This window comes from Oryctolagus cuniculus, chromosome 2 (genome assembly GCF_051225735.1).
Source record: "Oryctolagus cuniculus isolate XC-2025 breed Fujian yellow rabbit chromosome 2, ASM5122573v1, whole genome shotgun sequence".
Taxonomy (NCBI): Eukaryota; Metazoa; Chordata; class Mammalia; order Lagomorpha; family Leporidae; genus Oryctolagus; species Oryctolagus cuniculus.
In genome coordinates this window covers 161544509-161571654 of record NC_142868.1, presented here as the reverse complement: position 1 = coordinate 161571654, position 27146 = coordinate 161544509, and the positions used below count along the sequence as shown (strand labels likewise).

Sequence of the window (27146 nt, the reverse complement as noted above, 5' to 3'; positions counted from 1 at the left end):
GAAACTGACGGTATTGGAGTAGGCGAGGGCTAGGACCCTGCAGCGCCCCAGTGCCGTGATTCACAGCCCAGTGAGCTCTGTGTATCTGAGGAGAACTTTAGATCTGTCGGTCCCTCTGTCAGGGCACTCAGGCGTGGTGAGTCAGCAGCTCGTCTCCGAGGGTGCTGGCCTGAAGGTGGACTCGGGACCTGGAGGCAAAGGGTCGCTGTGGTTTCCTGCGGGCAGATAAGGCAACAAGGCGGACCGTGGAAGGCTTTGAAGGCCAGGCAGAGGGCCTTGAGCTTTAGCCTATAGACCGCGAGGAGCTAATGGGAGTATCTAAGCAGGGCTGGGGAGATGTGGGAGTTACATTTAGAAAGAATACGCTGATGTCAGAATCGGGAGAAGCTGGAGGTTAACAAGTTAGGAGACCATACCAGTACCCCAAGCCAGCAGCCACAGACGACTCCCCAACCCCTGGGCTGTTCCCGGTAATAGGACTCGGCCCCAAGATAGGAGGTACAGAGCACCATATGCAGGCACTACCTGTGAATATTAGAGTGGAGAGAAACCTAAGTAAGGAGGGGAGACATGATTTTACCATTTTCTCTCTTTACAAAGAGGTTTTCTCTCTTTGCAAAACAAAATGTTAACCTTTCAGGCTGTTACTTAGTGGGCTCCCTTAAAGGTATGTAAGTTTGTTTCTAGGGGGCCGCAGTGCTTTTGACGCACAGCTCTTTGGGAATTTGTCAATCAAACAGTCAAGGCCTTCTGGAAGTGTAGGTGGGGAAGCTGATGGCTTTGCCTGGAGGGAGGAATGTGACTGAAGCAAGAGTCTGGATTGCTCTGTGATGCTAGGCGGGGGCCAGGGATGATGGTATAGGCAGGACTTGGACATGAACGAGAGACTCGGCTGGCACTGCGCTCACTGCACTCACTGTGGTCTCACAGTTACTGTCCCTTGCAGTAGTTCTTGCAGCAGAACCCAGCCTGCCCCGGGAGAGATTTGCTGAGATTGCCGCTAATAGGGAATCGCTTCCTTGCTGCTGCCAAGTGGCCACTGACCATGACCTCGGTGCAGTGGGAACTCAAACGGCAGAGCAGCTCCCACCTCTCAGGAGTGCATGCGCCCTCCAGCTGAGAAGACAGGCTGGAGATGAGAAACCAGTGGTCCATAGGCCAAGGTGGCCCTCAGTGTTCCCGGCAGGCTGCAGGTGCTCAGAGCAGAAGTGTGGGGAATACAAGCAGAAAGTTGCCCAGAAAGCTGTAGCGGGGCCACTGTTGTGAATGTAAGTGTAGAACTAAGGCCACCTGGCTCCCTTCCCCATCCAGGCTCTGGTTTTGGGAAGAAAAGCAAAGACATGTCCACAGAGCGGGATTTCTTCATGAGGATGAAGTGCACGGTCACCAACAGGGGACGGACTGTCAACCTCAAGTCAGCCACCTGGAAGGTAGGACGGTGTCAGGCCAGGGAGGGGCCTAGAGCACCATCTCAGCCCCAGTGCTCTTGGCCGCACGTCTGACCCTCCGTTGCTGGTCCTCAGGTCTTGCACTGCACTGGCCAGGTGAAAGTCTACAACAACTGCCCTCCCCACAGCAGTCTCTGTGGCTACAAGGAGCCCCTGCTCTCCTGCCTCATCATCATGTGTGAACCAATCCAGCACCCGTCCCACATGGACATTCCCCTGGACAGCAAGACTTTCCTGAGCCGCCATAGCATGGACATGAAGTTCACCTACTGCGATGACAGGTGGGGTCCGGGTGTGTGCGGTGGGCAGGGACGGGGCGCCCTGTATGCGTGTGTGTGCTCGTGCCTGTGTTGAAGGGATGAGCCTGGGGCACAGATGTCATGGTGCCTGGGTCACTCTTTCATCGGAGCCCCCCAGGGGTCCCCAGCCCATACTTGGTTGAAGTCTTCCATTGACACAGCTGCAGGGCCTGTGTGCAGTGCTGTTCTGGGGGTGGCTCTCCTGTCATCCTTGTCATGTGTGCAGATCTCTCCATGTATGTATCAGGCTCCTAAGGCCATTTTCAGAGCCCTCTACTGCCCCGGGAGACAAAGGTCGGAGAGATTCCCACTTCTGATTCGGGGGCAGCCAGGGGCACTGGGTTCTGGCCAGGAGGCTTCCTGGCTTTCCTTATTCTCGTCCATGGCCGGCCGAGCTTTTCTCCCAGCCTGTGCAGCTCCTGTGTGCATCCCCATGCTGGCCCTTGTCCAGTCTAGTTTTGAAGGCTCTTGGATGATGGGAGCTAAGCCAAACTCTTACCCCTAATGCCAGACCCAACTGGAATTTCTTGAAGCCGCATAACAGTGGCAAGAGCATGGTCTCCGGGGCCGGTGGCCTAGGTTCAAACCCAGCGTTAAATGTTCCGTGTGGGCTCTGACCCGCATTTGTGCTTTGTTACAGTCGTTGGGAGAGGTCGTAGAGCTGTATGGATAAGGCCGGCTGAGGGCTGGCACAGGTGGGGAAGGGGCCAAGGCTGTCACAGGAAGGGGTATTCCAACTGCACTGCAGCTCCTACCTCCTATCCCGCCCCTGCACTGAGCTGCCTCTGGGGTGGGAGGCAAGGGGGCACAGAGAGGAAGGGGAGGAGACTGATCAGGAGGTAGGCAGAGGAAGTGCTGAGCAGCAACCTGTTCGGGGGGGAGAAGGGGGAAGCCAGGAGAACAGACCGGGCCTGGGTAGACTGGGCATGGGGTTAGATGCCACCAGCTTGCGGCCGAGTGCACCCCCCAGCCCTTCAGGGCTGAGAGCTGCAGGCTGAGCTCAGCTTTGCACAGCATCTGGAGTCACAGTTCCTGGGCAATTCTCTCTCACCCAGGACTCTTGCCACTGCTCGGTCATCTTCTAGGACTCAGACCTGAGAGTGCAGGGCCCCCATCTTGACCGTGGAGATGGGATACTGGCTGCGCCGGCACTTTGGGAAATGCAAACCCCGCATCACCCGTGAGGCTTCTTGCTTTTGCTTCATCTTAGCCTCCCATCCTGGAGCTCCCCCCAAAGCCCAGTCCCCCACTAAACCCAGGGCCACGATCGCTTCTGGAGGCTTTCGGGGGGCTGGGCCTGGGAGAGGTAGGAGAGCCCACTAGCAAGGACCCACCTTGTCTGCCCACCCTGGCAGGGGACTCCTTGCAGCTCCCACAGGCTCATCTCCCTTTCCTCACCAGCGGACATCCCCTGGGCACCTGGTTCTTCGTGGGGTGCCGAGTGTCTTGCTGGTGACCTCTCCTCCCTTCTCCCAGGCCCCAGCCACTAAAATACCCTCAGCAGTGATCTTGGGTTTAGCAGGGATTCTTGGGGGAGGTCAAGGCAGGAGGTAAGAGAGAAGCAATGGCAAGAAGCCTCCTGGGAGTCTCCGTGTTTGTACCTTTCAACGTGCTTTCCGGGAGAGGCTCTGACTCCAGCCTGACCTGCTGCTGGCCGGCGGCATGAGCTACCACGTGTGGCACCATTCCAGAACTTTGCCCAGAGTAGCCACGAGTCATTCCCTCCTCCCAGTTCTGACCACAACAGGGCCAGGCCTCAAGGCTGGTGGAGGTAGCGGGTGGTTCTCTGCTCTGAGGTCAGAGGGAGGAAAAGGGCCCCCTCGTGCTGAACACCATGGTGGTGGTGGTAATGAGAGAGAAAGCACACTTCGGGGCAGGCACCAGAGGAAGCCGGTTATGCTTAATGTTATCCGATGAATGTCCTAGGCAAAAATATGCTTTTGTTCTATGCACCCTCTCAGTAGCCTTCTGAGGGAACCAGGGAAACCCCAGTGTGCAGCTGGCGTAGCACCAGCTCGGGGGTGAGGGGGTGCTCAGGCGACCGTAGCCACACAGCCTGGTCACAGCCTCGGTGCGGTGGGTGCGGGAAGCTGGACAGAGCACCAGGAGCCAAGCACAGTCGAGTGCAACTCCACAGGCCCTGGAAAGCCCCGCCATCCTGGAAAATAGCTGTCACCCTGGATAACAGATGGCGGGGGTGGGGTGCAGAAAACCCAGAGAATTCTGGGTTTCAGTGACTATGTCTTGATAAATGGAGGAGAAGCATCCCCCGGAAAGGGTGACACCGGGTTTTCAGTCCTTCACTATCTTGCACTGAGTGAGTTTCAGGTGATTTTCTGAAAGCACTCAGATTTGGATAAAAGAAGAGGTGGGAAAACACAGAACTGGGGAACCTAAAAATGGCTGGAGAGGAAATGTACACAGAAATGGGAGAGACACCAGGCTCGGTTCTTGGCTGGGTTCAGGACTGGTAAGGAGGTGTAGGTAGGAGCTTAGAGGAACCTGTGACGCAGGGCTCTGTGACCCAGCGCTGGCACAGACGGCTTCTCTGCAGGGCACTTTGTACTCACAGCAGAGTCTTTGAAGAAACCTCATGCCATGGCCCCAGCCCTGACTCCGGGGCTGCTGGGGAGATGTAGTAGAGGCATTCAAAGACAGAGAATGCTGTGCCACACACAGGTCGTGTTGAACCGATTAGCAGATTAGTTGACAAGGGCACAGACATGGCTTAGACAGTTTATGAAGTGACTATTTTAAGTTCTTAATCCCTCGATGTTGTTTTTCAATTGCTATGATGAAGATTCAGATGGTTTTGGTTTTGGTGGCTTGTATTGGTTTCCTTCTCTATATTGACATGGGGAGCGTGTGTGTGTGTGTGTGTGTATGTGTGTGTGTGTCTGTGTCTGCACACAAGCATTTACACACACACACATTCTCTTCATACCCTTCTAAGATAACTGCTTTAAAAACCAACAGCTACGTGTGATAGCTCATGGGAGCCAGGGTTCTCCATGTTAATCAAGAATTCTCTGGGTTTAATGAATCCTGCCATACATCATGGGCTGTGGTTTCCCACAAAGGGGGCAGTTTTCCCATAAAGGACATGGAAATTAATCTGGGGAAGGCAATTAGAATCCACAGAATCAGTTCTGAGGCTGCTGGATACATCCCTCAGGTACACTGAGGCCGCAGACATTACCCGGCAAACCAAAAAGAGGTTCCGGTGGAAAAGCGAGATGGGGGGAAAGAAAGCAGAGAGAGGCAGGAACTCGGCTTCTGAGTCACAGATTCACAACATCTGCTGAACCCACAACAACATATTCGGAAGCACAGGAAATTGAGTGAAGGAGTACAGGAGATTCAAAATGCATCTGTCCTCCCTTTACTAAAAGGCAGAGGACCACGTTAAATCCTGTATTCATGATGCTCACATCATGTGGTAAATATCTTTAGAAGTCTGTAATGAGGTCTGTATCTGTCTCATTTATATATACAGGGTGACTGTTCCCTATCCAAAATGCTTGGGACCAGAAGTGTTTCAGATTTAAGTTCTTAACCTTTGGAATATTGGCATAGATGATACCAGTTAAGCATCCCTAATCAGAAAATACGAATTCTGAAATACTCCAAAATCCAAGACTTCTTCAGTGTCACATTGGCACGTTCCATATGTATATGTATACGTATATATGTATATGTGTATATATATATATGATCAATGGCTCTGAAAGGGAACACAGTTGAATGAAAAGGTTAAAAAAAAAGAGTCCTCTGTATCGCTGTTATTGATGTGCCATCTTCATCGATGACTCAAGCCAAAAGTGTTACTGGTATCTTGGCATACAGAGAGTAACCAGGCAATCAACTGTAATCATTGAGCATCTAACCCAGTGCCAGAGACTGTCATATCAAAGAAGAAAAGATGATTCCTGATCTCTAGGAGTTTAAAGTTTGTGACACAAGCAACTTAATTAAACTACAGTGAATAATACAACACAGAACATTCCCAAGTAGTTTAACTTCAAAGTGGGGTGGCTCTTAAATTCATGTAGAGGTGCCATCTGCTGGCAACTGAGAAAACCTGGAGCAGGACTCGGTCAAGGTTGTAACTCTCGGGGAATCCCACTGTGAACTTTGTTAGTTTCACAAGTCTTCCTGTATCTTAAAAGTAATAAAAATTACGTGGCCAGGAGCAGGATCACTGGAGGTGGGAAAGGTATCACAATTACAGTGGGAGTTTCTAAAAACAAACAGGTGCATGTAATCTTTACAATTAAGGAATTCCGAGGCAGTCCTGTTTCCTGACATCAGGAATCACAGTGTAACAGGGTGCCTGCATTTCAGATTCTATGGATAAAACTCATGATGAATTCCTTTTGTACAAAGAAGTTGGGAGAGCAAAGATAGCAAAAATGAGGGAAACATTGAGGATCATAAAGAGAACGCCAATAAAGAAAATCATGGAGAGCCCCCTGGATTGCGAAACACAATCACACACACACACACACACACACACACACACAGCTGGAAGGCGTTTTGCAAATTGGTAGCAAGAGATTGTGTAGTTTCAGTGCATACTGAGATAGATTTAATAGATTCTCTTTATTCTTTTTAGGGATGGATGCCATCTTAAATTCAAGGCGATCTTTCAGATTAATATATTAGATATATTTAATTTCCTATATAGTCAGAATATTCTATTCTTGCAGACGTATATGTGTGCCTTTCTCTTCACATCTTAACTGAGTAGGGTGCTTTTCTTTAGATCCCCGAGTTAGGAAGAACTTTAGGTACCCTCCTTGTCCTTGGCTGCAGTGTCTGAATTCAGCACTCCCTGAGTTTGAGTCCATAAGACTTAGTGCTAACCTGTTGTCCTGCCTAATGTAGAATGCTGAAGAACTCCGGGAGGAAGGAGGTTTACAGATTCTCTTTGGAGTTTGTTCCAAGCTTCAATAGGCCTCACCATTCCAACATTATTCCCTCTACATGATCTGCTTCTCTCTTGCAAAAATTCAAGACAAGTTCCCTCTTTCTGCTTGGAGGCGTCAGGGTGATAAAAGGCAGCCATGGCTTATGGTGGCGCTTGGTGCAGGCTCTGCTCAACATCCAGCCAGGGACACTTTGCTAGGTATAAAATCAGCCCATGGGTGCCCTGTAACATGCCACACGTCAGGATGTGAAATCGGCTTCCCATTGACTGCACAGCTGCGTGTGGGGGTTTCATATAGCTGTAATTCTTAGCTGTAATACTCAGAATTGAGGAAGACACCAGGCTTAACTGGATAAAAATAGATGATGGAGAGTCAAAAAGTTTGTGGAAAAGTGGAATTAAAAGATAATTTTAGTGCAAAAACTTTGGAAACCCATGCACAGTTTTATTTTTTAAACAGTATGCATTTTCCATCAACTTCTCATGTGCATGGATTTCAGAATTTTTTTTTTTTTTGGCACCAAAATGCACTTACCACCTTTTAACTCCATTTCCATGAATGTTTTGAAGTGCCCTCATATTAAAATTAGCAGAAGACACTGAAGTCTGAGTTGGTGAAACATCTGTATATGATAAGGGCGTGCAGCACTATTGCTTACAAGCTTTGTCACATGGAAGCAAAATGAGGTGACGTGAGTGCTGTCTGGGAGAGGCTGTTCCCAGGAGGGTGGCAGGAAGAGCAGCCTCCCATATAAGTTTTAGTAGCAAATGCACTCTTTGGAAAACAAATAGGTGTTTCCAAAGCCCTTAACACTTTTATCCTCTTAAATCATTTAAATACTCCCCAGCCGTCTTGGTTACGCGATTAGTTCACTTAGCAAATCCTTTATTTGTGTGAGGTACAGAAGTGGCCACTGCAGCCAGACCTTGCTCACCGAGGCAGGAAGCCTGGCTGCTGTGCCCCTGGGCTGAGGCTGCAGCTGGGTTTCCTGTGCCTCTGCAGGGGCCAGCACTGATCAGTGGCCACGGAGCAAGCGTCCTCCTCGCTCTCGGCCTCGGCCATCCGCTGTGAACGGAGCTCCTGCACGTTTGTAAGGGGGAAGGGCAGTTGAGGAGCCAGGAACAACTCATTTTGCATTTTTCTAAGACTGATTTATTTGAAAGGCAGAGTTACGGAAAATGAGGGAGGGAACTCCATCTGAGTCTCCCACGTGGGTGCATGAGGCCAAGCACTGGGGCCATCCTCTGCTGCTTTCCCAGGTGCATTAGCAGGGAGCTGGACGGGAAGTGGAGCAGCCGGGACTGGAACCGCTGTCCTTATTGGATGCAGGCAGTGCAGGCAGGCCTCTCACTTTGCATTTTGAAGGCCCATCTCACTCCGAGGTCCAGAGCTAAGGGCAGTGCGCACCTTTGCATGGGCTCACACCAACCCCTGGCGCTGTGCGTGTGAGCTTGCTTTGTTCCTTGGCTTCTGCGTAGCTGCCTCTCTCTGTGTCTCTGTTCTCCATTCTTGGTCTGCTGCCTCTTCCACGTTGCTGTTACAGAGTAGCCTCTGTCTTGGCTTTTTAAAGTCTGGTAAATTAGGTCCTTTTACATTTCTCTCTCCTTTTCCAACAGGACAGCCCGAGTTGACTTTTAAATGTATGGGTGACCCCCTCACACTGATTTTTTCCTAGTTCTGGGACGGAGGGAGTTGGGGCCTTAATTAGAAAGAAAAAGCAAGTTGACCTGCCCCGGCTGGAGAGAGAGCAGCTGAGTCCATCTTCATAGCCTGGCTCCGGGGGCTGGTCCTGGCTGGGCATAAACAAGTGCTGGTTCGTTGACCTCCCCACTGGCGTCTCCAGGCCTGCCCAGGGGGCGAATGACCAGGAGCCTTCAGATGGGACCTCCTGGCTTTGTGAAGTTTGACAGCGCGGACGTTCTGCAATTGTGCCGGGCGTATGTGTGTTTCCCAGTTGTTCCAGTGGTCTGTTTAAAGGCATGAAGAACCAGACATTAAATATTTGTTTTAGTTGACAAGATAAATGCAGGCTGCGACTGGGATGAGATCTGGCAGTTCTGAAGTTGGAGGTTTGTTTGTTACTTCCAAGACAAGCCCATTGTGTGCCTTTGAATGGATGATACATTAATTAGATAAAAAGCATTTTATTATGAGGCTGATTATAATATTTACATTGGACATTTTCATTTAGAGATTCTAATCGGCAAAGGAAATTTAACGTCTAGACCTGCCCAGGAAGAGAAGCAGTTTACCTGGCAAGCCAGGGTACCTGTCACTGCCAGCCATCGCCAGCAGGGCTGGTGGGGATCAGGTCACGTTCTGATCAGAGCTGATCCCCAGGCTAAGGCATTTCTCTTTTCTTTTTCTTAATTATTATTTATTTATTTGAAAGGCAGAGTAAGAGAGGGGGAGACCGAGAGGACTTCTATCTGCTGGTTCACTCCCCAAATAGCCACCATGGCCCAGACAGGGCCAGGCCGGAGCCAGGAGCTTCATCCTGGTCTCCCACCTGCATAGCAGGGGCTCAAGCACTTGGGCCATCTCCCACCACTTTCCCAGGTGCCTTAGCAGGAGTGCTAGGGAGGGAGAAGCAGGGATTCAAACTAACACTCCGATGCGGGATGCGGGCATCGCAAGCAGCCCCCAGGCTAACGCGCTGGACCCAGCAGGAAAGCTGGGGTATGGCCAGCACATCCGTCTCCTTGTTCTTGTCCCCTCTCTCCCTCACCTAGCATGCCACTGGGGGCTGGCCCCAGGGTCAGGATGCAGGGAACGTGTCCATTGTGAGTTCAGACCCCTCTGCACAGAGCCCAGTGAGGGGACAAATCCTGTGGCCATGAGGCTGGCGGCTGAATCGCGGGGAAATCTCCCCTGGGCTGAATCAGCTGATGCCTAAGCCTCTCAGCCCTGTTGAGCTGCCCCTTGTTTGACGAAGGCTTTGACCTGAGGCTCTCGCCCAGGCCGAGGACCCGCCTCCTTTGCCTACCTCCCAGCCACACTCCCTACCAGAGCAGAGGGCAGACTGGTCACACCTCAAGACGGCTCCCGCCGAGGCTTGCGTGCGCCCCAGACATTGCTCTGTTTCCCAGAGAGAGGCCCTTGGGGCCAGGTTCCTCCACAGAGCAGGAATGGGCAAGGCTGATCTGCTGCTTGGGTATTTAAGCCCCCATTGGAGGCAGTGGTCCCCGAGCACAGGGCCTGAGGACCTAGGATTCCTCGGTGACATTCCGCGTGCCTGCAAGGACTTCACGGGGAGACGTGGGTGAGGGCTCCGGGAGAAGTGCTTGGAGAAGAGGCTAGAAGAGTCCTAAGGCCCTGCTGCCCAGAATGCGTGTGCCCGCTGTGGGCACAGGGGGCGTGGGGCTGGCTGCAGAGGGGTCAGTGGTCAGTGGTGTGGCAGAGGAAGGCTGTGCTCTGCAGGGGAGGTGGCAGGCAGAGTGCCCTCTTGATGTGGCTGGCACGAGGGAAAACTGACACTTCAGTAGGGGGAGGCAGGGTGGAAGTGTCGGGGGCCGTGTAGCCTGACACACGTACGCAAGGAGCCCACTTAGTGGGGCAGGAAGATGGGCAGCCCCACTCTGCTTTCTGCCTCTGCCTTCCTCTCCTCGCTGTTGCTCCCCGGATGCCACGTACTCGGGGCCGATGAGCGCCTGACGCCCCTGTTCACGGTGACGGGCCCGTGATGCAAGGCAGTGAACCACGATACTCGGCCGTGATGGGGGATGGCAGCCAAATCGGATGGTTCTTGAGCAGGGCGCCGTGTGTTTCAATGATGCCAGCACGTGGCAGAGGTCCCCAGGGGGTTAAGCGGCTCCTAGTGCTCCCCACGTTTGCGTCGGAATGAAGGAAGGCACGCTGGGGACAGCCAGGCTCTGTCGTTTGACAACTGCAGATCAGAGTGTCGCGTTTCCATGACAGTGAATCTACAGTGCTGCTTCTCTCACCTCCTGCTCTTGTTTCTTTCTTCGAAGTGGGGTGGCCGGGAGGCAGGCAGGTAGGAGCAGCCACGGGAGACACACCTGGTGTTCTTGAGGTACTGGCAGCCCCTGGGTGGGAGAAGCGTCCAGGGGAGTGAAGATTTAAGGCCAGGCCAGGCCAGGCCAGGCCACCCCTGCCCGGCTCCTGCTCCCACAGCTCTGACACTGCGTCCCCACTTGGGCCCTCATCCCCCACCCTCTGCTAGCGTGAGCTTGGTCTCGTCAGGAAGAGGCCCGGTCATCATTCCTGCCGTGTCCCTGGACACTCGTGCAGACATGAGGCACCTGTCTGCCCTCCCTCGATCCCCAAGCCCACATCCGCAGAACTTGGGCTTCGGGAGTGGGTGAGCGGCGGCTCGTGGAGAGCCAGCGTTTGTGTGTAGCGGGCGTGGTGTGGAGGAGGAGGCCACAGAACCGGTGCTTCTCCTTCCTCCCAGTCCTGACTTGAGGAAGGGCGGGAACAGAGGTGTCCAGTGGGCCCACAGTTGCAGATGAGCACAGTGTTTTTCTGCTTGGATCCATGGCACGGCCAGGAAGTCTGGACTGCGTTCCTCTGAATGTGTGCGTTGGGTGGGTCCTCCAGGTTCACCCCCTTGACCCCCTGCCCGTGGGCTCTGCTGAGGTCTTTCTTCCCTTCACGCTGCTCTGGTTTTGTTTTCAGAATCACAGAACTGATTGGCTATCACCCCGAGGAGCTGCTGGGGCGCTCGGCCTACGAGTTCTACCATGCCCTGGACTCTGAGAGCATGACCAAAAGCCACCAGAACCGTGAGTTCCAGGCGTGCCCTGTGCAGCTTCCTGTGGCATCTGGCCTTTGCGGGGTGTCATTGGTGACGTGGAAGGCTGGGTCATCCCGTGAGGCATGCAGGCCCCCGAGATTGGGTAGAGAACCAAGGCTGCCTGTGGGACACCTTCATGCAAACAGCAAACGAACCCCTCCTCCAGGGAGACACGACCCCAAGGCACGCTGCGCGGAGAGTGGAGGGGGAGCTGAATCCCACACCCCGTGCTCCGTCTCCACTGTGCACCCTGTGCACCCGGCAGTCTGCACAGCAGCTGCACACTGCCCTGTGGGGAGAGACTCAGCACCGCACAGAGCCAGCCCAGGCCTGTGCTGCTGGTGCAGGTCTACCTGCCCGTGAGGAGGTGGGCTAGGGCAGTTCAGGAACAGGCACTTGTGTGAGGCCAGAGAGGGTGGGGTGAACCAAAGGGAAGGTAGCACAGGTGTCCAGCAGCTGTGGGTCTCCAAGAGAACTGCAGAAATTACTCCCTGGGCCTCATACCCAGTGTTGGCGTCGGGGGCAGACTTGGCTCTGTAGCAGGAAAGAAACCTGCGTTACGAAAGACCTCCATGGCAGAGCTGTCCGGGAGACAGGCCACCCCCTAAGCTGGCTGCCAGCAGTGTTAGCTCTCTTAGGGGGAGAGTCCTTCTCTGATTGGTTCCTCTGCTTCTCCTGGGTTTTACCAGATAGTACAGTAGGGCCTGTTAATTATATATCTAAGCTGTTCCACTCTGGCAAGACCTAACCTAGACTGAGCCGCATTCAGAGGCTCATGAATGGCGGGAGGGAGGTGCAGGGGCATCCGTATGCCCATGAACGTGACCCAGCCCTAGCCTGCCCCAGTTCGGGGGTGGCAGGATCTGACTCCTGCCCTCCCTGGAGGTTCCCTGTGCCTTTGGAGCTCCTGCTGCAAGGACAGGTGGACAGAGCCGTGCAGGGCCTGGGACTCGGGGGCACCGGACCCACTGGCTTCCCAGGGCCTGACTCTCGGGGAAAAGTCCAACCCCCCTTCCCAGCCCGGGGCAAACCAAAGCAGGGGACCACTGTAGAAACGTTTCCGGGAATCCTTGGACGACAGAGTCGCACTGGGTCCTCTGGGCTGGGAAACAGAAGCCGCTGCCGTCAGGGAGCAAACTGGAGGACGTCTCACAGGCAGATAGGGTTTTCCTTCCCCTTAGGGCCCAGGTCCTTAAAGATGGCCCGGATAGAGAGTTCCCCATTTCCTGCTGGCGTCCGGGAAAATGTGGTGCTTTTTACGCTATTTAAGCCTGGGCCACACTTCAGGGTAATTCCTAGCACAACCCCAGGCCTCGCCCCTGCCCCAGCTCAGTCCTGCACCAGCAAGGGAAAGCTGTGGGGTTGGAAGTCGGGTGAGCGTCAGTCATCTCGGACGGCCCTCTTGCTCCTTCCTCGTTGGGTTTCTGCAGACAAAGCTGCAGCCCCACCTTCTGCCATCAGGGCCCAGGACGCTCAGGCATGTGGCTGGCCCAGGTGTACTTGTGTCTCACACACGAAGTGAGGGGACGCTCAGTCTTGGGCTGTGAAAAGCCATCATTTCCAAATGAATGAATAATTCGTACATTGTTGTGAGGGGGAGGGGCCAGTTTCTCTTTGTTGTGAGAGGACGTGATGTGCTCTTAGGTTTTTATGGCCTTTAATCTCATTTTCCTATCTACCGAGTAGCAGAGCCCTCACCGAGACTGGCATTAATGAGCAGATGATTAGGGAGCTGGTGTTAATTATATTCTCCTGACAGAGCAGGCCCTCACCTGCAATTGCTAGAAATACAGTTAAAACCTTGGCTTGCTGTGCTGTTTCATCAAAAAGAAGCAGGGTCCCAAGTTTGGTTTGCATCAAGAACCATCTAAATAAGTTAACAGCAGGCACTTGAACTTGTGCAAGGATCGTTCTACTGCAGCAGGGGCCCTCGATGGCATGGTCGAAGGGGGAGCAGCGGTGGCCCCGTCAGGGGGGCCGTGATAGCTGGGACAGCAGCCACTGAGAACTTAGTCTTCCCAGTGCAGGTGACAGAGCGAGCGCGCCGGGTACTGGTGGCCAGAAGCCCCGCTGTCTTGCCCAGACTCTGCCACTTGTGTCCCGTGTGATGCCAAGCCTGTCACAGCCCCTCGGGCCCTAGTCTCTTGGTCTTAAAAGAAGCTGCTGTGTGTCCTCACTGTGGCACAGGGCTTTGTTAGAAGGAGAAGACCAGGATGATACAGCCACTTTGGAAAATAAGTTGGCAGCTGCTTCTATGGGAAGCATAGTCAAACATGTATTGGATAAATGAAGAATTGGTCTCCTGGCTACACCCGATAAGTGGAAATGCATGTTCGCATGAATTGTAGACAGATGTTGGTGGCAGTGTTATTCACCATCATCAGACTGAACACGCACACACAGCAGCAGGGGATGTCAGACTAAGTGTGGAACATCCTTGTAATGAAATACTACTCAGCAAGGAAAATGAAGGAATGAGGAATACCTGCAACAGTGTGACAAGTCTCAGGCAAACCTTGACACCGAGTGTCAAGAAGCCAGATGCAAAAGAGCACATACCCTCATCTGACCCCACTTACGTGAACACCTGGAGAGGGTCATTTCAATAGAGAGTCCAAAAGCAGACCAGGGGTCACCTGGAATCAGGGGTGGCACTGGGAGCTGCCTGCCAGGAGGCACAGAGAATTTGAGGGAGTGATGGAAAAATTCTGTACCTTCAGTGTGGTGCCAGTTGCCCAAGCGTGTACATGTGTTCAAACTCAGTGAACTGTGTGCTTAAAACAGATACATTTTTATTGAGAACAACTGGCTTTGAGCAATAAACACATAGGGCTTAGCCCAGGGGTAATTTAGACTGTACCCCTAGCTGAGAGTCTCCACTGAGGGGTTTTCCAGCCAGCCGCTGGGTGGTTTCTGCAGATAGAACGTGGGAGTCGTCATGGAGCGCCTTGGTCTCGCGTATTAACTGAAGTCGTGAGAGCGCTTTAGTGCCAGGCACTGTTCTAATTGCTTTGCAGAAATGAGTTCATCTTAGGAGACAGTTTGGGACCCTGCAAAGCACTATATAAATCTAAGTGACGGTAATTCCTACACCTTGTAGGAGATTTTAAGTTTTTACTTTTGAAATTTTATGTTTGAGACATAAAAACCGTTCATATTTATGGGCACCATGTGATACATGAATACACTGTGTAATGTTCAAATCAGGGTAAAAGTATCTACTCCCTCAATCATTTTTTTTAGAAAAATACACAGTGCATTGGCATTATCTGTAGTTACCCCACCGTGCAGTAGAACACCTGAATTTCTTACTCCTAACTGTAATGGAGAACCCATTACTTAGCCCCTCCCCCTGCCCTCTCAGCTTCTTCTCACCCCCTTTCTGCTCTCGACTCCTACGAGAGCAGCACATGTGGACTCTGCTAAGGAGCGACATCCCAGAATCCCTTTCTTCCTGTGCCTGGCTTCTTCCACTTAACACCCTCCACTCCATGTTGTTGCGCAAGACAAGATTCCAACCTTTTCGTGGTTGAAGGGTACTCTATTGTGTATGTGTACCCCTTTTCTTTCTCCATTCCTCAGCTGATAGACACTTAGGTTGTCTGTAGTTCTTGGCTGCTAATTACATTTTCTGAAGGAGAGTCAAATGTGCCAAGTCAGTCTTCAGTGTAAAAAAGTACAAGCGGCAGTGCCGCGGCTCACTAGGCTAATCCTCCGCCTTGCGGCGCCGGCACACCAGGTTCTAGACCCGGTCGGGGCGCCAGATTCTGTCCTGGTTGCTCCTCTTCGAGTCCAGCTCTCTGCTATGGCCCAGGAGTGCAGTGGAGGATGGCCCAAGAGCTTGGGCCCTGCACCCCATGGGAGACCAGGAGAAGCACCTGGCTCCTGCCTTCGGATCAGTGTGGTGTGTTGGCCACAGCGCGCCGGCCGCGGCGGCCATTGGAGGGTGAACCAACGGCAAAGGAAGACCTTTCTCTCTGTCTCTCTCACTGTCCACTCTGCCTGTAAAAAAAAAAAAAAAAAAAAAAAAAAAAAAAAAAAAAAAAAGTACAAGCAGCGTTAGCACAGACCTAGCTGGACTCTCCAGCCGTGCAGGTCCAGAGGCTGGGGAGGAAGCCCATGAACCTGACAATGGAGGAGACTCTTGGTGTTGGCAGAGAACCTGGAAATTCTCCCCTGTGGCTCTCAGGATGTAACCTACACACATGTAACACACAGGGCCTGGGCACTTTGCAGAGGAGCTTCAGGAAATTCAGGGGAAATGGAATTCAGAGATGTTTATCTTGGTGCAAAAGATATCTGAGGGCCATGCATAGTGTTTACAATATAATAGGCATACCCATGAATGTTTAAAGACCCCTTCTACATGTCAGTAGCTTTGGGAAAGAGATGGCTTGTCCGCTGCAATCCTTGTCAGCGGTAGTCAGCCAGCGTTTGTGTATTTGATGGGCCAGGCAGGTGCACTTGGTCCTCAGCGCTGACAGCAGTGGTCTCTGGGTGGCTAACAGTGACCGTGATTACCACTCGCATTATCAGGAACCCATCTTGCAGAACAGGAAACCAAACCCACGAGGGGCCGTTCCTTTCCCACTCTGCCACCCCATCTCTCATGCTTCTTCCCAAGTCCCTGAAGTCTGGGGGCTTCTGAGCTGGAGTTCTAAAGAATGAGTTCCCAAGGAATCACGGCAAATGGGCAGTTCAGAGAACACCAGAGGTTCTACCGTTAATCCACTATTCAGGATGTATTGCTGCCTTTTTAATGAGAGCAGTTGGAGCATTCTAGACAGGTGAAGAGAGCAGACTGGGACATAGGACCCCTTCCCCAGTGTTCTCAGACAGGAAAAACAACATTAAATGAATGTTGAGATCAATCTGGAAGAGGGAAGAAGTCACTGGCAGGCAGCCCCGCTGGAAGAGGAGGGTGATGGGCTTACCTTGGAGCTGTGCACACTCCTGGGGCTCTGTCCTTTTTCCACCCCAGCAGTGTGGCCCGTATCAGACGTCACAAACCTTCTGTTGCCCCAAAGGTGGCAGGCCTGACAGCTGACCTGGAATAACTAAGGACATCATTTAAAACCCAAAACCAAAACCCCCTGCATTTATCCAGAAGCAGGGTGTGGGTGGTGCGGCTGCTGCCGAGGGCAACGCTGGGGTTGGGCTTTCTCCCAGCTGCTTTGACCCCTCCACCACCTGGAGTGGCCCTCAGCGAGGGGTTTCCACCCATTGAGCCCCATGCAGGAGGGAGGGAGGGAAGGACCTGCTTGTGTCTGTGCCCAGAGCAGAGCCAGTCTGGGAGCCTGGCCAGCCTCAACCAAGACATTCAGCCTCTCCCGGCCTCTCTTGCCTTTGTTTAAAGCAGAGGGCAGCCCGCCAGCTCACATTCCCAGGTCCCTGCTGTTCTGTGGCCAGTCCTCCCTGTCCCCCTACACACGGCCGCTCCACCCCACCCCATGAGGTCCCCTGAGCCCATGGTGCACGCTGACCTCATGCTCTGTGTCTTTCCCCAGTGTGCACCAAGGGCCAGGTGGTGAGTGGCCAGTACCGAATGCTCGCCAAGCACGGGGGCTACGTGTGGCTGGAGACACAGGGGACCGTCATCTACAACCCGCGCAACCTGCAGCCCCAGTGCATCATGTGTGTCAACTACGTCCTGAGGTGAGCAGGGGGGCCGGGGGCCCAGCTCCTCACCCTGAGGGAGGTGGCCCTGCCGGGGGCTCATGGCAGCATGAGTCCTCGCAACCAAGGGGGCTGCCTGGGACCTTCTACCCCTTTCCCCTTGTCTGTCATTCATGCCGGGGCTCTGACCCCGACGAGGGGCAGACGGCCCACAGCTGGCACTTAGTAACAAATGTTTTTGGAATGGGGAAAAAGGGAAGAGACCCGCTCCCGCTTTCGGGAACACAGATGTGCCACCCCGCTTCTTGGCGCCTGGGGAGAAGGCCTCACTAGGGCGGAACAAAGAACAGCTAAGGAAAAGGGTTTTGCTGGAAAAGCTGGGCGATCTGACTGGCGCTCTTGTCCCGCCAGCGAGATCGAGAAGAACGACGTGGTGTTCTCCATGGACCAGACCGAGTCCCTGTTCAAGCCGCACCTGATGACCATGAACAGCATCTTTGACAGCAGTGGCGAGGTGGCTGTGTCCGAGAAGAGTGACTTCCTGTTCACCAAGCTGAAGGAGGAGCCGGAGGAGCTGGCCCAGCTGGCCCCCACGGCTGGCGATGCCATCATCTCTCTGGATTTTGGTGGGTGCTTTTCAGCTGGCCCACGGAGGCATCTCAGCACGTGCTGGGGAAGTTCTCACCCCAGCTGCGGCGTCTCCTTAGCCAGACCTACCTGGGCCCCGCCCCAAGTCATGGCCATCACCCACTAGTAGGCAGGCTCTGCTGGGCACCAGAGTCCCCCGGGAGCCCCTGCCTGTAAGTCCACCCCAAGTTTGCATTCGTCAAATGCTAAACAAGGCCAGATTATGGGTCGCTGCCCTCCTAAAAGCGCTGAGGGTCTAAGCCTAGAGGGAGGGAAAGGCGGGGGACCTGCTCCAAGACACTGTCCCAGAAGGAGGGCGGACCCCCACCTGGGCCTTGAAGGGAAGATTGCCTGTTAGCCGGAGGGCCAAGCTGGAACAGCGTCAGGAGGGGTCATTCCAGAAACACGGGGGGAGAGCAGATCCAGGCCCAGGAGTAGGTGCTCAGATGCACGACTTCCTTAAAGCAGGCACCTGTTCTGCTGCAGTGCTGTGACCCCCTGCCGTTCTCAGCCCCCCACCCCCACCCGGGGAGCAACCCTGAACTGTGCTGGGGCAGCTCCCACCTGCAGCCTGCTGCCGCCATTCCCAGCCCTTGCAGGCATGTTCTTGAGACGCCTTGAAATCCTCGTTCCGTGGCAGAGCCAAGGCAAATGGCCCAAATGCCCCCTTGTAACTTCCTTGGGTTGTTCTTTGGGGAAGAGTGGCTCCTACTATGGTCACTGAAAATGCAAAAGGCATAGCCCGTCATCCCAGCTGAGCCCCAGGGTGCCGAGGGCCCAACCCCAGGCCAACTTCTCCCGCCCCTTTGTGCAACTCTTGGGTTTCCTCCCTGGCGGGAGAGGTGTGGATCGTTCACCAACCAGGCCCTTGTCTCTGCAGGGAGTCAGAGCTTCGAGGACTCTTCTGCCTACAGCAAGGCCATCCTGCCCCCGGGCCAGCCATGGGCTGCAGAGATGAGGACCCACGGCGCCCTGAGCGAGGCTGGGAGCCTGCCCGCCTTCACCGTGCCGCAGGTGGCCGCCCCGGGGAGCACCACCCCCAGCGCCAGCAGCAGCAGCAGCTGCTCCACAGTGAGTCCTCAGCCCCTCTGTCCCTCGAGTGTGGGTGGGCTCCTGCTTCCGGTTGCTGCAGATGGCTGAGGGCAGAGTCCAGTGAGAGCTGCTCGGAGTGGCAGTGACTTGGCCCCATTGAAGCTCGCTCCTTGGAGAGTCTTGAGCTAATGTGCTCAGCTCCTAAGTCACAGCCCCGGGGCACACGCTCGTCCGGTGGGGTGGGGGGGGCCTCGGGGAGCCGAGTGCCATGTCCTTGACTTGCTCCCCCAGCCCAGCAGCCCTGGAGACTACTACACCGCCCTGGAGGATGACCTGAAGATTGAAATGATCGAGAAGCTCTTTGCCATGGACACAGAGGCAAAGGACCAGTGCAGCGCCCAGGTGGGTGGCCCTGGAGCCCGAGGGGCAGCGTGGCAGGGGAGGATGCTTCACCGAGGCCCAGGAGGACACAGGACAGTGCAGCCAGTGGTCCCCTCTGCTTTTCCCACAGTGAATCCAGCACTTCCATTTCTGATTCTCAGCCTGTTTGTCTCCTACTTACTTGACTAGCTTTCTTGGAGCACATGAAAACCAAAATCCAGCACTGAAACCATCCTTGCAGGGAGCCCCACACTGAAAAAGCGTATCCAGAGGTCCAGAGTGTTTCTAACCAGAAGAGGCCGCCCCTCCCTTCACCAACACCGTCACATCGTGGTTTAAGGAACCATTTGAAATGCATTTGAAGATGACAACTGATTGGCACACTTGCATACCACGTTTTAGGAACATGTCAATCACACAGCCCAATATTCTTGCAAAAACCATGGAAGTGGCTGAGGGGGCGGGGTGCATGTTTCGTAAAACCCCAGGGAAGCTCCTCAGCGTGGGTCTTTAGCCTACCTGGCACAAAGTCCAAGTATTGCTGCCCTTCTGCCTCCCCCTCTCTCCTATCTGGCTTATTACTCGGTACTTAAGCCTAGCCATCTGCTCTGCTGGGTCACCCACTTGTCATCATCGCCCACATGTGCCTGTGAGCAGTCCCAGCGACGCACATATGGCACCGGGAAGCTTAGAGGCCATGGCTGAGGTTCTGCTACCGCTGGGGCTTGGCCGTCTACACAAACCCTGGGCACGTGGCAGGGCCCATGCGGGCAATAGGGACACGCTGTCCAGGGCTTGCCAGGAGCCATGGTGTGCACCACAGGCCCAAGCGTTGCAGGAGGACAGGGGGCACTCTGTGAAGAGGAAGGGCTTGGGCAGGTGGAAGGGAGAGAGTAGGCATTGTGGAGTGGTCGGGGAGGCCACAGCAGCACGGAGACTCGAGGTACACAGCCGGAAGGCCTTGTGCCCCGGCGTCCCAGGCCTTTGCTGCTGGGCCCGCGGCAGCCCTGGAGGTGCTTGCGACGAGTGGCTCAGGCAGAGCGCCCAGCTCCACCTCTCAGCCTGCGCTCTGCCCCTCCTTAGACGGACTTCAACGAGCTGGACCTGGAGACGCTGGCGCCCTACATCCCGATGGACGGGGAGGACTTCGAGCTGAGCCCCATCTGCCCCGAGGAGCCCCTCGTGCCCGAGAGCCCGCAGCCCACCCCCCAGCAGTGCTTCAGCACCATGACCACCATCTTCCAGCCGCTGGGCCCCACGGCCGCGCCCAGCCCCTTCCTGCTAGAGAAGTATCCACCACCACTTGAGGGCAAGAAGACAGAGCCCGAGCACCACCCCATGTCCTCCATCTTCTTTGATGCTGGGAGCAAGACAGCCCTGTCTCCGTGCTGTGGCCAGGCTTGCACCCCCCTGTCTTCCATGGGAGGCAGGTCCAACACCCAGTGGCCCCCGGATCCACCATTACATCTCGGGCCCACAGACTGGCCTGCTGGGAACCAGCACACGGAACCCTTGGGGGCATCGCCTTTGGGACCCCCAGTTGCCGTGCCCAACGTCTCCATGTTCAAGACGAGGTCAGTGGTTGGTGAGGGGTGAGGGGTTGGGACTCAGCTATATCAGCAGGAGCCAGGCAGGCACCCCCCTGAACTCTGGGAGGATAAACAGCACCCTGTGCTCCATTAGCTGCCCCTTCCACAGCTGGAGAGGAGTAGCTGGGCGGGGGGGGATGGGGCTTGAACCCTGGTATCTCTCTTAGGACCACCCGGGGGGTGCATCCCCTGAACCAGAGAACATGGGAAGTTGTGGGAGTGACAGCTTTCTTAGTTCTCTCCTGCAGACCGTGGTTGAGGAAAGCAATGCCTTCCCCTCCCTTCATGCCCTTCAGGGTTCCCCAACAAGCTCGCTTCAAGGAGTTGAGAGCCCACTGGGTGCAGTCTCAGTGGTTGGGAGGTGTGGTGCCCAGGTCTGTCTTGGACTTTGGAGTACTCCACTGGGCAGGAGAGGCAGAAGCAGAACAAGCCCTCATACAGACCTGCGTCCCCTAGCGGGACAGCCTGGCCATGACTGGCTTGGCAGGTGGTGCATGGTGGTGCATGGGGCTTGAACCATCCAGCCTCTCCCCGAGTCCAGAAAGCAGAGGAAGGCAGGGGGAGCTAGGGCTCGGCCCTCCTCTGCAAGTCTTTGCGGAGGCACCGAGAAGCCGGGGCTGCACCGCCTCACCCTGTACCGTCTCTGCCTGGCAGGTCTGCCAAGGGCTTCAGGCCCCAGGCCCCAGACGCAATGAGCCCGGCCGTGGTGGCCCTGTCCAGCAAGCTGAAGCTGAAGCGCCAGCTGGAATACGAGAAGCAAGCCTTCCAGGATGTGAGTGGGGTAGGGGAGGTGCATGGGCTGGCCAGGGCTGCGGGGGGACTGGGGTGTGGCCCTCAACCCCACCCTCTGCCCTGTGCATGCCCAGGGGGACCCGCCTGGCAGCAACGCTTCCCACTTGTGGAAACGGATGAAGAGCCTCCAGGGAGGGGGCTGCCCTCTGACGCCGGACAGGGGACTGGACGCTAACGGCCCCTCGGGTGAGCATGCTGGGGCCCCAGGGGGAGGGCTACCCCCCCCCCCACCTCCCGGAGCCTTGGAATGGGGTAGACATCAGGAATCTCTGAGCACCTTCCGGGCAGGAAAGCGGGTGCTGGAGGCGTCCCAGCCTCTGCCCTCATGCTCGGCTTTGGCCTCGGGTCTTTCAGATGAGTTCATGCAAACCCCCGCCAGGGGCCTGGGGCAGCCCCTGAGACACCTGCCGCCACCACCATCCACCCTGAGCCCAGGGGACAACTGCAGCAGCGGACTCATCCCGCAGTGTTTCGCCCCCCAGTACCAGGACTACAACCTGCCTTTGGCTCACAAGATGTCAGGTGGGTGCTCAGGAATAGGCGCCCCATCCCAGGGTCTGAGGCGCGGGGAGGATGTGCGGGGCAGAGACCTGGAGCCTGGCTGCACCTCACCTCCACCCCGCCAAGGCGGGAGTCCCACGTTTGGAAGAGCATGAGAGGTTTGATACTTGCTTTCCTGGAGGGCAGCTCTCCCCAGGACAAGCCCCCTCTGCTTCCTTCCAGAACCTGCATGGTGCCAAGCACAAGCAGTCACTTGGCCACGCCTTGCCCAGGGAGCCTCCTTGCGGGGTCTGGCCCCCCCTTTCCACGGCTGCTTCTGTCACATCAGCCCTGCGGAGGGTCGGTACAGGGCGATCTAAGACTCAGAGAACCTAAAGGGAAAACTACAGACGAGGTCACCCCTAGAATCACGCTGTCCTGCAAACTGAAGCCCATAGGCTGCCAGACACAAGGGCGTGGCCAGGACAGAGGGGCACGGAGGAGTGGCAGCTCCTGGTCCCTTACGAGGCCACCCTGCGGGGTCTTTCACCTGACTGTACCGCCTCAAGCTGCCCACTAGCATAGAGGGAGCAGCACTCCCTGCCTCCTCCTCTTCCGCACCTCAGCCCCACGGGCCCCCTGCCAATTAAACCCTGTTCCAGGGCTTTCCCGCAGGCCCCCCTGGCAATAGCGCACACCCACCCCTCTTGCAGGCCTGGCAAGCCAGCTGCTCGGGCCCTCGTTTGAGCCCTACCTGCTGCCCGAACTGACCAGATATGACTGTGAGGTGAACGTTCCTGTGCCGGGAAGCTCCACGCTCCTGCAGGGCGGAGACCTGCTCAGGGCCCTGGACCAGGCCACCTGAGCCAGGGCCTCCTGCGGGGCCGGGGCCCAGCCCCGCCGACGCCGTCCCGCAGCGTCCCTCTCTACGGCTGTTTTTGCAACTAGGTATTTCTAACACCAGCACACCTTTTACGAGATGTACTTACCTGGCAGCTTTGCCCAGGTCACCACGCAGTGGCCTTCGAGACGCCCACTCTGCCATCCATCCTTTTTAAAAACACCATCGTGTTCACCTGCTCTGTTTTGCTGTCAAGGAAAACGTTCAGTTTTGTAAGATTTTTGCCTCCCTCCCTCCCCCCACCCCCTGACTTCTAATTTATATTCTCCGTAGCTGTCTGTCTCCCCCCCCCACCCCCACCCCGTCTCTACACTAACAGGTTCAGTGGCGGCTCGCGGTCCTCCAGGGACGGCGGCGGCTTCATTGGACTCAAAAGGTTTTCTGTTGTTGTTGCCAAAGAGACACAAATGATTTTGCTTTCTGCGCTTCCTCCACGCCCCCCACCCCCACCCCGAGCCCTCCTGTTTTCTTTTTCAAAACTAATCACTTTATGGGTAAAGTTCAGTCTTTCTGAAGCCAACCCCCTGCTGCGACTTGGAAAAACCAATGTGAAGGGTGAACTCGGACGCGTGGTTTCCTGCGAAAGTTACCCGGCGCGGCTCCTCCTGACCTCTGCGGTGTTTCCCCTCCATTCTGGCAGATTTTTTAATATTATTATTCAAAAAGCATAACTGAGGTTCTTTAAAAAAATTTATATCTGGGTGAAGTGTTTCTTATCATATATATGGGTACTTTGTGATATCTTAAAAACTTACAAATGGAACCCGGTTCATACAATCACCGTAAGACCTTTTGTAAGCTGTTTTCTCTTTCTCGGTGTTGCCAACACGGCAGGACTGTACGGTAGTGCCACAGGCCTGTACTAACCCTGCTAAAGCTCTCCCCCTGCCTCTCTCTCCCGTTGGCTTTGTGCTCTGCAACAGGCCACAGGGGTTGCGAACCACGTTCGTGGGGTGTTGGCCACCATCTCCCCTCCCTGTGTGTGTGTGCTGATCGCGCCCGCCAGGGTCTGACGGCACGTGCTGGGAGAACACTGACGGAGGGGGCGCTGTCACTCCTGAGGTTTTGTGGCTGGCCCTTCAAGTGCACTGAGCTACGTCACTTCCAAAGGCCTTGCATGCAGCACACTAGGATAGTTGCAGAAGTACTATGAAATGGTTTAGATGGGTACTCCCGTGAGTCAGGATTCAGAAATGGTGTAGTGACCTGGTGCACATCCTCCTGGCTCAGGGTCTTGGAGCTAGACTGAGAGGGCACCAAAGGGAGGGCAGTGGGTCCTGACCAGCCCCAGCTGGGTACCCCTCCAGCCTGCTGCAGGCAGGCGGCCTTGCAAGGCCTAGGTGCAACACCCCACTGCTGGCAAGCAGTAGGCAGAGCTCCAGGGCCAGCCCAAAGCCTCAGGCCCTTGCTGGGGTCTCCTTGTCACAGGAAGTGACGCGTATAGGTAGGAAGCACTGTGTATCTCACTGGGGAAGAAGAACAGCACCTTTTGGTTTTCAATGCCATCTCCATGGAACTCCTCTGTCGTGGGTACAATGAAGTTGCTAAAAAAGAAAAAAAATGCACACAAAGCCCATCAGACCAAGAATCTGGTAAGCCCAGACAGACTAACTGCCAATCACAGAAAGTTACTTACAAAAGAAACCTAAGTTCGATGAGGAACAGGCGCACGGCGGCAGAACTTGAAGGGTTCCTGAGAGGTCAGCGCTGGTATTTGATTTCCTGTGTGTGTTGCCTCAGCATTAAGGGCATTCTACCCTCGCAGTTGTACTAAGACACTCTGAAAAGTATCCCAAGCTTTGTATTAACCTTATCTGTCAATGTAATGATTTCATGAACATTATTATATTGTCAAATTCCTACTGACAACATTATAACTGTATGGGAGCTTAACTTTATAAAGAAATGTATTTTGACACTGATATCGTATTAAAGTATTCTGATCCTACACTGCTGGTGCCTCTTCCTTCCTGTGCATTTGTCATGGACTATGCAGTGGAAAGCAGTCTTGATTAAATAGTTTACACAAAGTGAACCTTACCACCCATCTTGCCCAGATGGTTGAAGCCAGCTGGCAGGCAGACTGGGGAAGGAAGGAACGACTAGAAGGACTGTCTGGTAACAGCCTAAAGCCTGCAGGTATTTCTCTGTCTGCCCCAGGGCCCTTTCTCATATCCCACGGGGAGCCCCAGGACAAAGAGATCCTGGGGTCTGCCTTCAGGAAGGATGTGGAGCAGCTTGCGAGAGCCTGTTGCTGGTCTGCGCATGTCCACTCTGCACCTTCGGGGGGAGGCCCCAACAGGAAGAGGCAGCCGGGCTCTGGCTGTCAGAAGGGATTTCCATTCTCTTGGTGGCTGGGCTCAAGCAGGGCCTTCCCAGGGAGCACATGGACAGGAAAAGCAGCCGTATCGGCCCGATACAGGTGGTGAAAGCCCAGAACTGGACACAGGCCTGGAGAGGCCTCTAATTCCCAGTTTGCTTTCCTAAACTGCATGTGCATCGGACCAGGCCGCTGCCATCGCAGTGTAATGTGCAGGGTGCGGGGTGGGAGAGACCCGGCCACCTACCTTTGCCCACCATCTTGGAGTAAAAACTCCCCCTGTGCTTTTCTGAAGCTGTTCTGTGAGTGACATCTCAGCTTGTCCTTCAGAACACTGGCAAGTTCAAGTCTTAGGCCTGGAAGGGGGGGGGCTACCGCAGGACCCCATCAACCTGGGTGGACTTGCATGGTCCACATTGCTATCCCCAGGCAAAACCCTTAGGCTGACCTTAACCATCCGAAGGCGAGGGGTAGGCAGGAGCTCCCAGCTCCTCTGGCTTCCACATCCAGTGGGCCAGCAAAGGGGAGCACACAAAGCGTGTTCAGGGAGCTCAGCTTCCCCAGAGCACCCAAGCGTGAGGCCTGAGGCCCAGGCAAGCCATCACCGCCCCATGTTTCATCTCTAGCGGTGAGGATCCTGGGTGAAATTGCACTGGTTTCCTGTTTAATGTCCACACCACAGGTGGCTTCAGAGTAGGCCAGCCCCATATGGCCAGGTCTGTAGGGGCAGAGAGCTGCCACTTGCTCAACCACTGGGATTCCACCTGACTCAAACTCTGCTCTCCTTTAGTTGGCAAACCCTGGCTGGGGCTGACACCTTCTCAGCATTGGCCTTGGTTGGCGGCCAGGAGGCCGTACCTGCTGGAAAAGGACCAGCGCTGCCTCGTCAGAACCGAGCAGGGCAGAAGTGAGCCTCACACAGCATGGTCTCTGCTGCACGTGCCACCTGGGGAGGAGAAAAGCTGGTTTTCCTGGAGTCACGACACAGACCCACCCCCTTTACGACACAGATTCACTTGCTTTACGACATGCAAGACTCAACCACCCAGTCTTCTTCCTTCCGACCCCTCCCTACCCTCTGCTTTGTGGGAAAACAGGACTTCTGCTGGGCGCCCGTGCATGCGTGGTCAGATCACGGTGGTACTTGCACCCAAGGCAGGGAGGTCCAGGGTCAGGGAGACATGACCTCAGGCCAACTCCTGGTGCCAAAAGGGGGCCTAGAAACGCCAGAGCCAACCCCATCGCTTATTCTTTCAACCTAAAGCCCACGGAAATGGTGGCTTGGCTGTGGCCACACAGTGAGTGACAGGGCTGGGGCAGAGCCCACGGGGGTGACATGGGGCCGGGGCGGGCCTCACCTAAGTGAGGTCAGCTCTTAGTTGCAGTTGTTCAGCGTTCAGGCCTCCTTCCCTGCAGCTGCCTCCCGCTTGTCTTTGTGCCGTCCCTCAGGGCACTTTCGGTTCTTCTAGAAGGGTTAGGATTGCAGCATCAGCCCGTTTCTTTAAAATACTCCTCTGAACTCAGCGACCCCTGTGGGAACAGCATGGCCTCTCGGCGACCTCCGATGTCTCACTCGGGTCCTTCACTCCCACGCTGAGTCCTCCCAGGACTCCGGAGAAAAGGGTTTGATGTCTACACGCCACCTGCTACATACACAATGCCAAATACAGTGACGTCTTGATCCTCTCCATAAACACTGCAAACTGGTCCAGCAAGCACTGGGCAGCCTGGTGCACACGATGGAGGCCCCCAGCCCACCTTTCCCCCCAGGCCCAGCCTTGGAGACTGCTTCAGTGCCGCAGGGGTGCAGTTGTACTTGGCGAAGGGCCCCCATCGTGAGTTCAGAGAGCCCAGGAATGGTAAATCAGGGTGGGAAAGATTTTTTTCTACCCTGAGGCCATTTGGATTTTTATATCATTTGTGGGCCATACAAAATTATCAACTTAAAAATTAGCCTGGGGACAGGCATTGTGC

General features: G+C 55.0%; 1 protein-coding gene across 1 annotated transcript in view; it reads left to right on the top strand.

The window, feature by feature from the left end:
• EPAS1 (endothelial PAS domain protein 1) overlaps nt 1-24800 on the top strand; it is an 80944-nt gene extending 56144 nt beyond the window's left edge. The window contains exons 5-16 of the mRNA XM_008254453.5: nt 1312-1430; nt 1524-1729; nt 11317-11423; nt 16942-17089; nt 17462-17676; nt 18558-18748; nt 19001-19111; nt 20174-20664; nt 21334-21451; nt 21546-21657; nt 21826-21993; nt 22665-24800. Of these exons, the coding sequence (XP_008252675.1) occupies nt 1312-1430; nt 1524-1729; nt 11317-11423; nt 16942-17089; nt 17462-17676; nt 18558-18748; nt 19001-19111; nt 20174-20664; nt 21334-21451; nt 21546-21657; nt 21826-21993; nt 22665-22816 (2138 nt within the window). The 3' untranslated portion in view covers nt 22817-24800. The remainder of the gene's footprint in view (nt 1-1311; nt 1431-1523; nt 1730-11316; nt 11424-16941; nt 17090-17461; nt 17677-18557; nt 18749-19000; nt 19112-20173; nt 20665-21333; nt 21452-21545; nt 21658-21825; nt 21994-22664) is intronic.
• The last annotated feature ends 2346 nt before the right edge of the window (nt 24801-27146 follow it).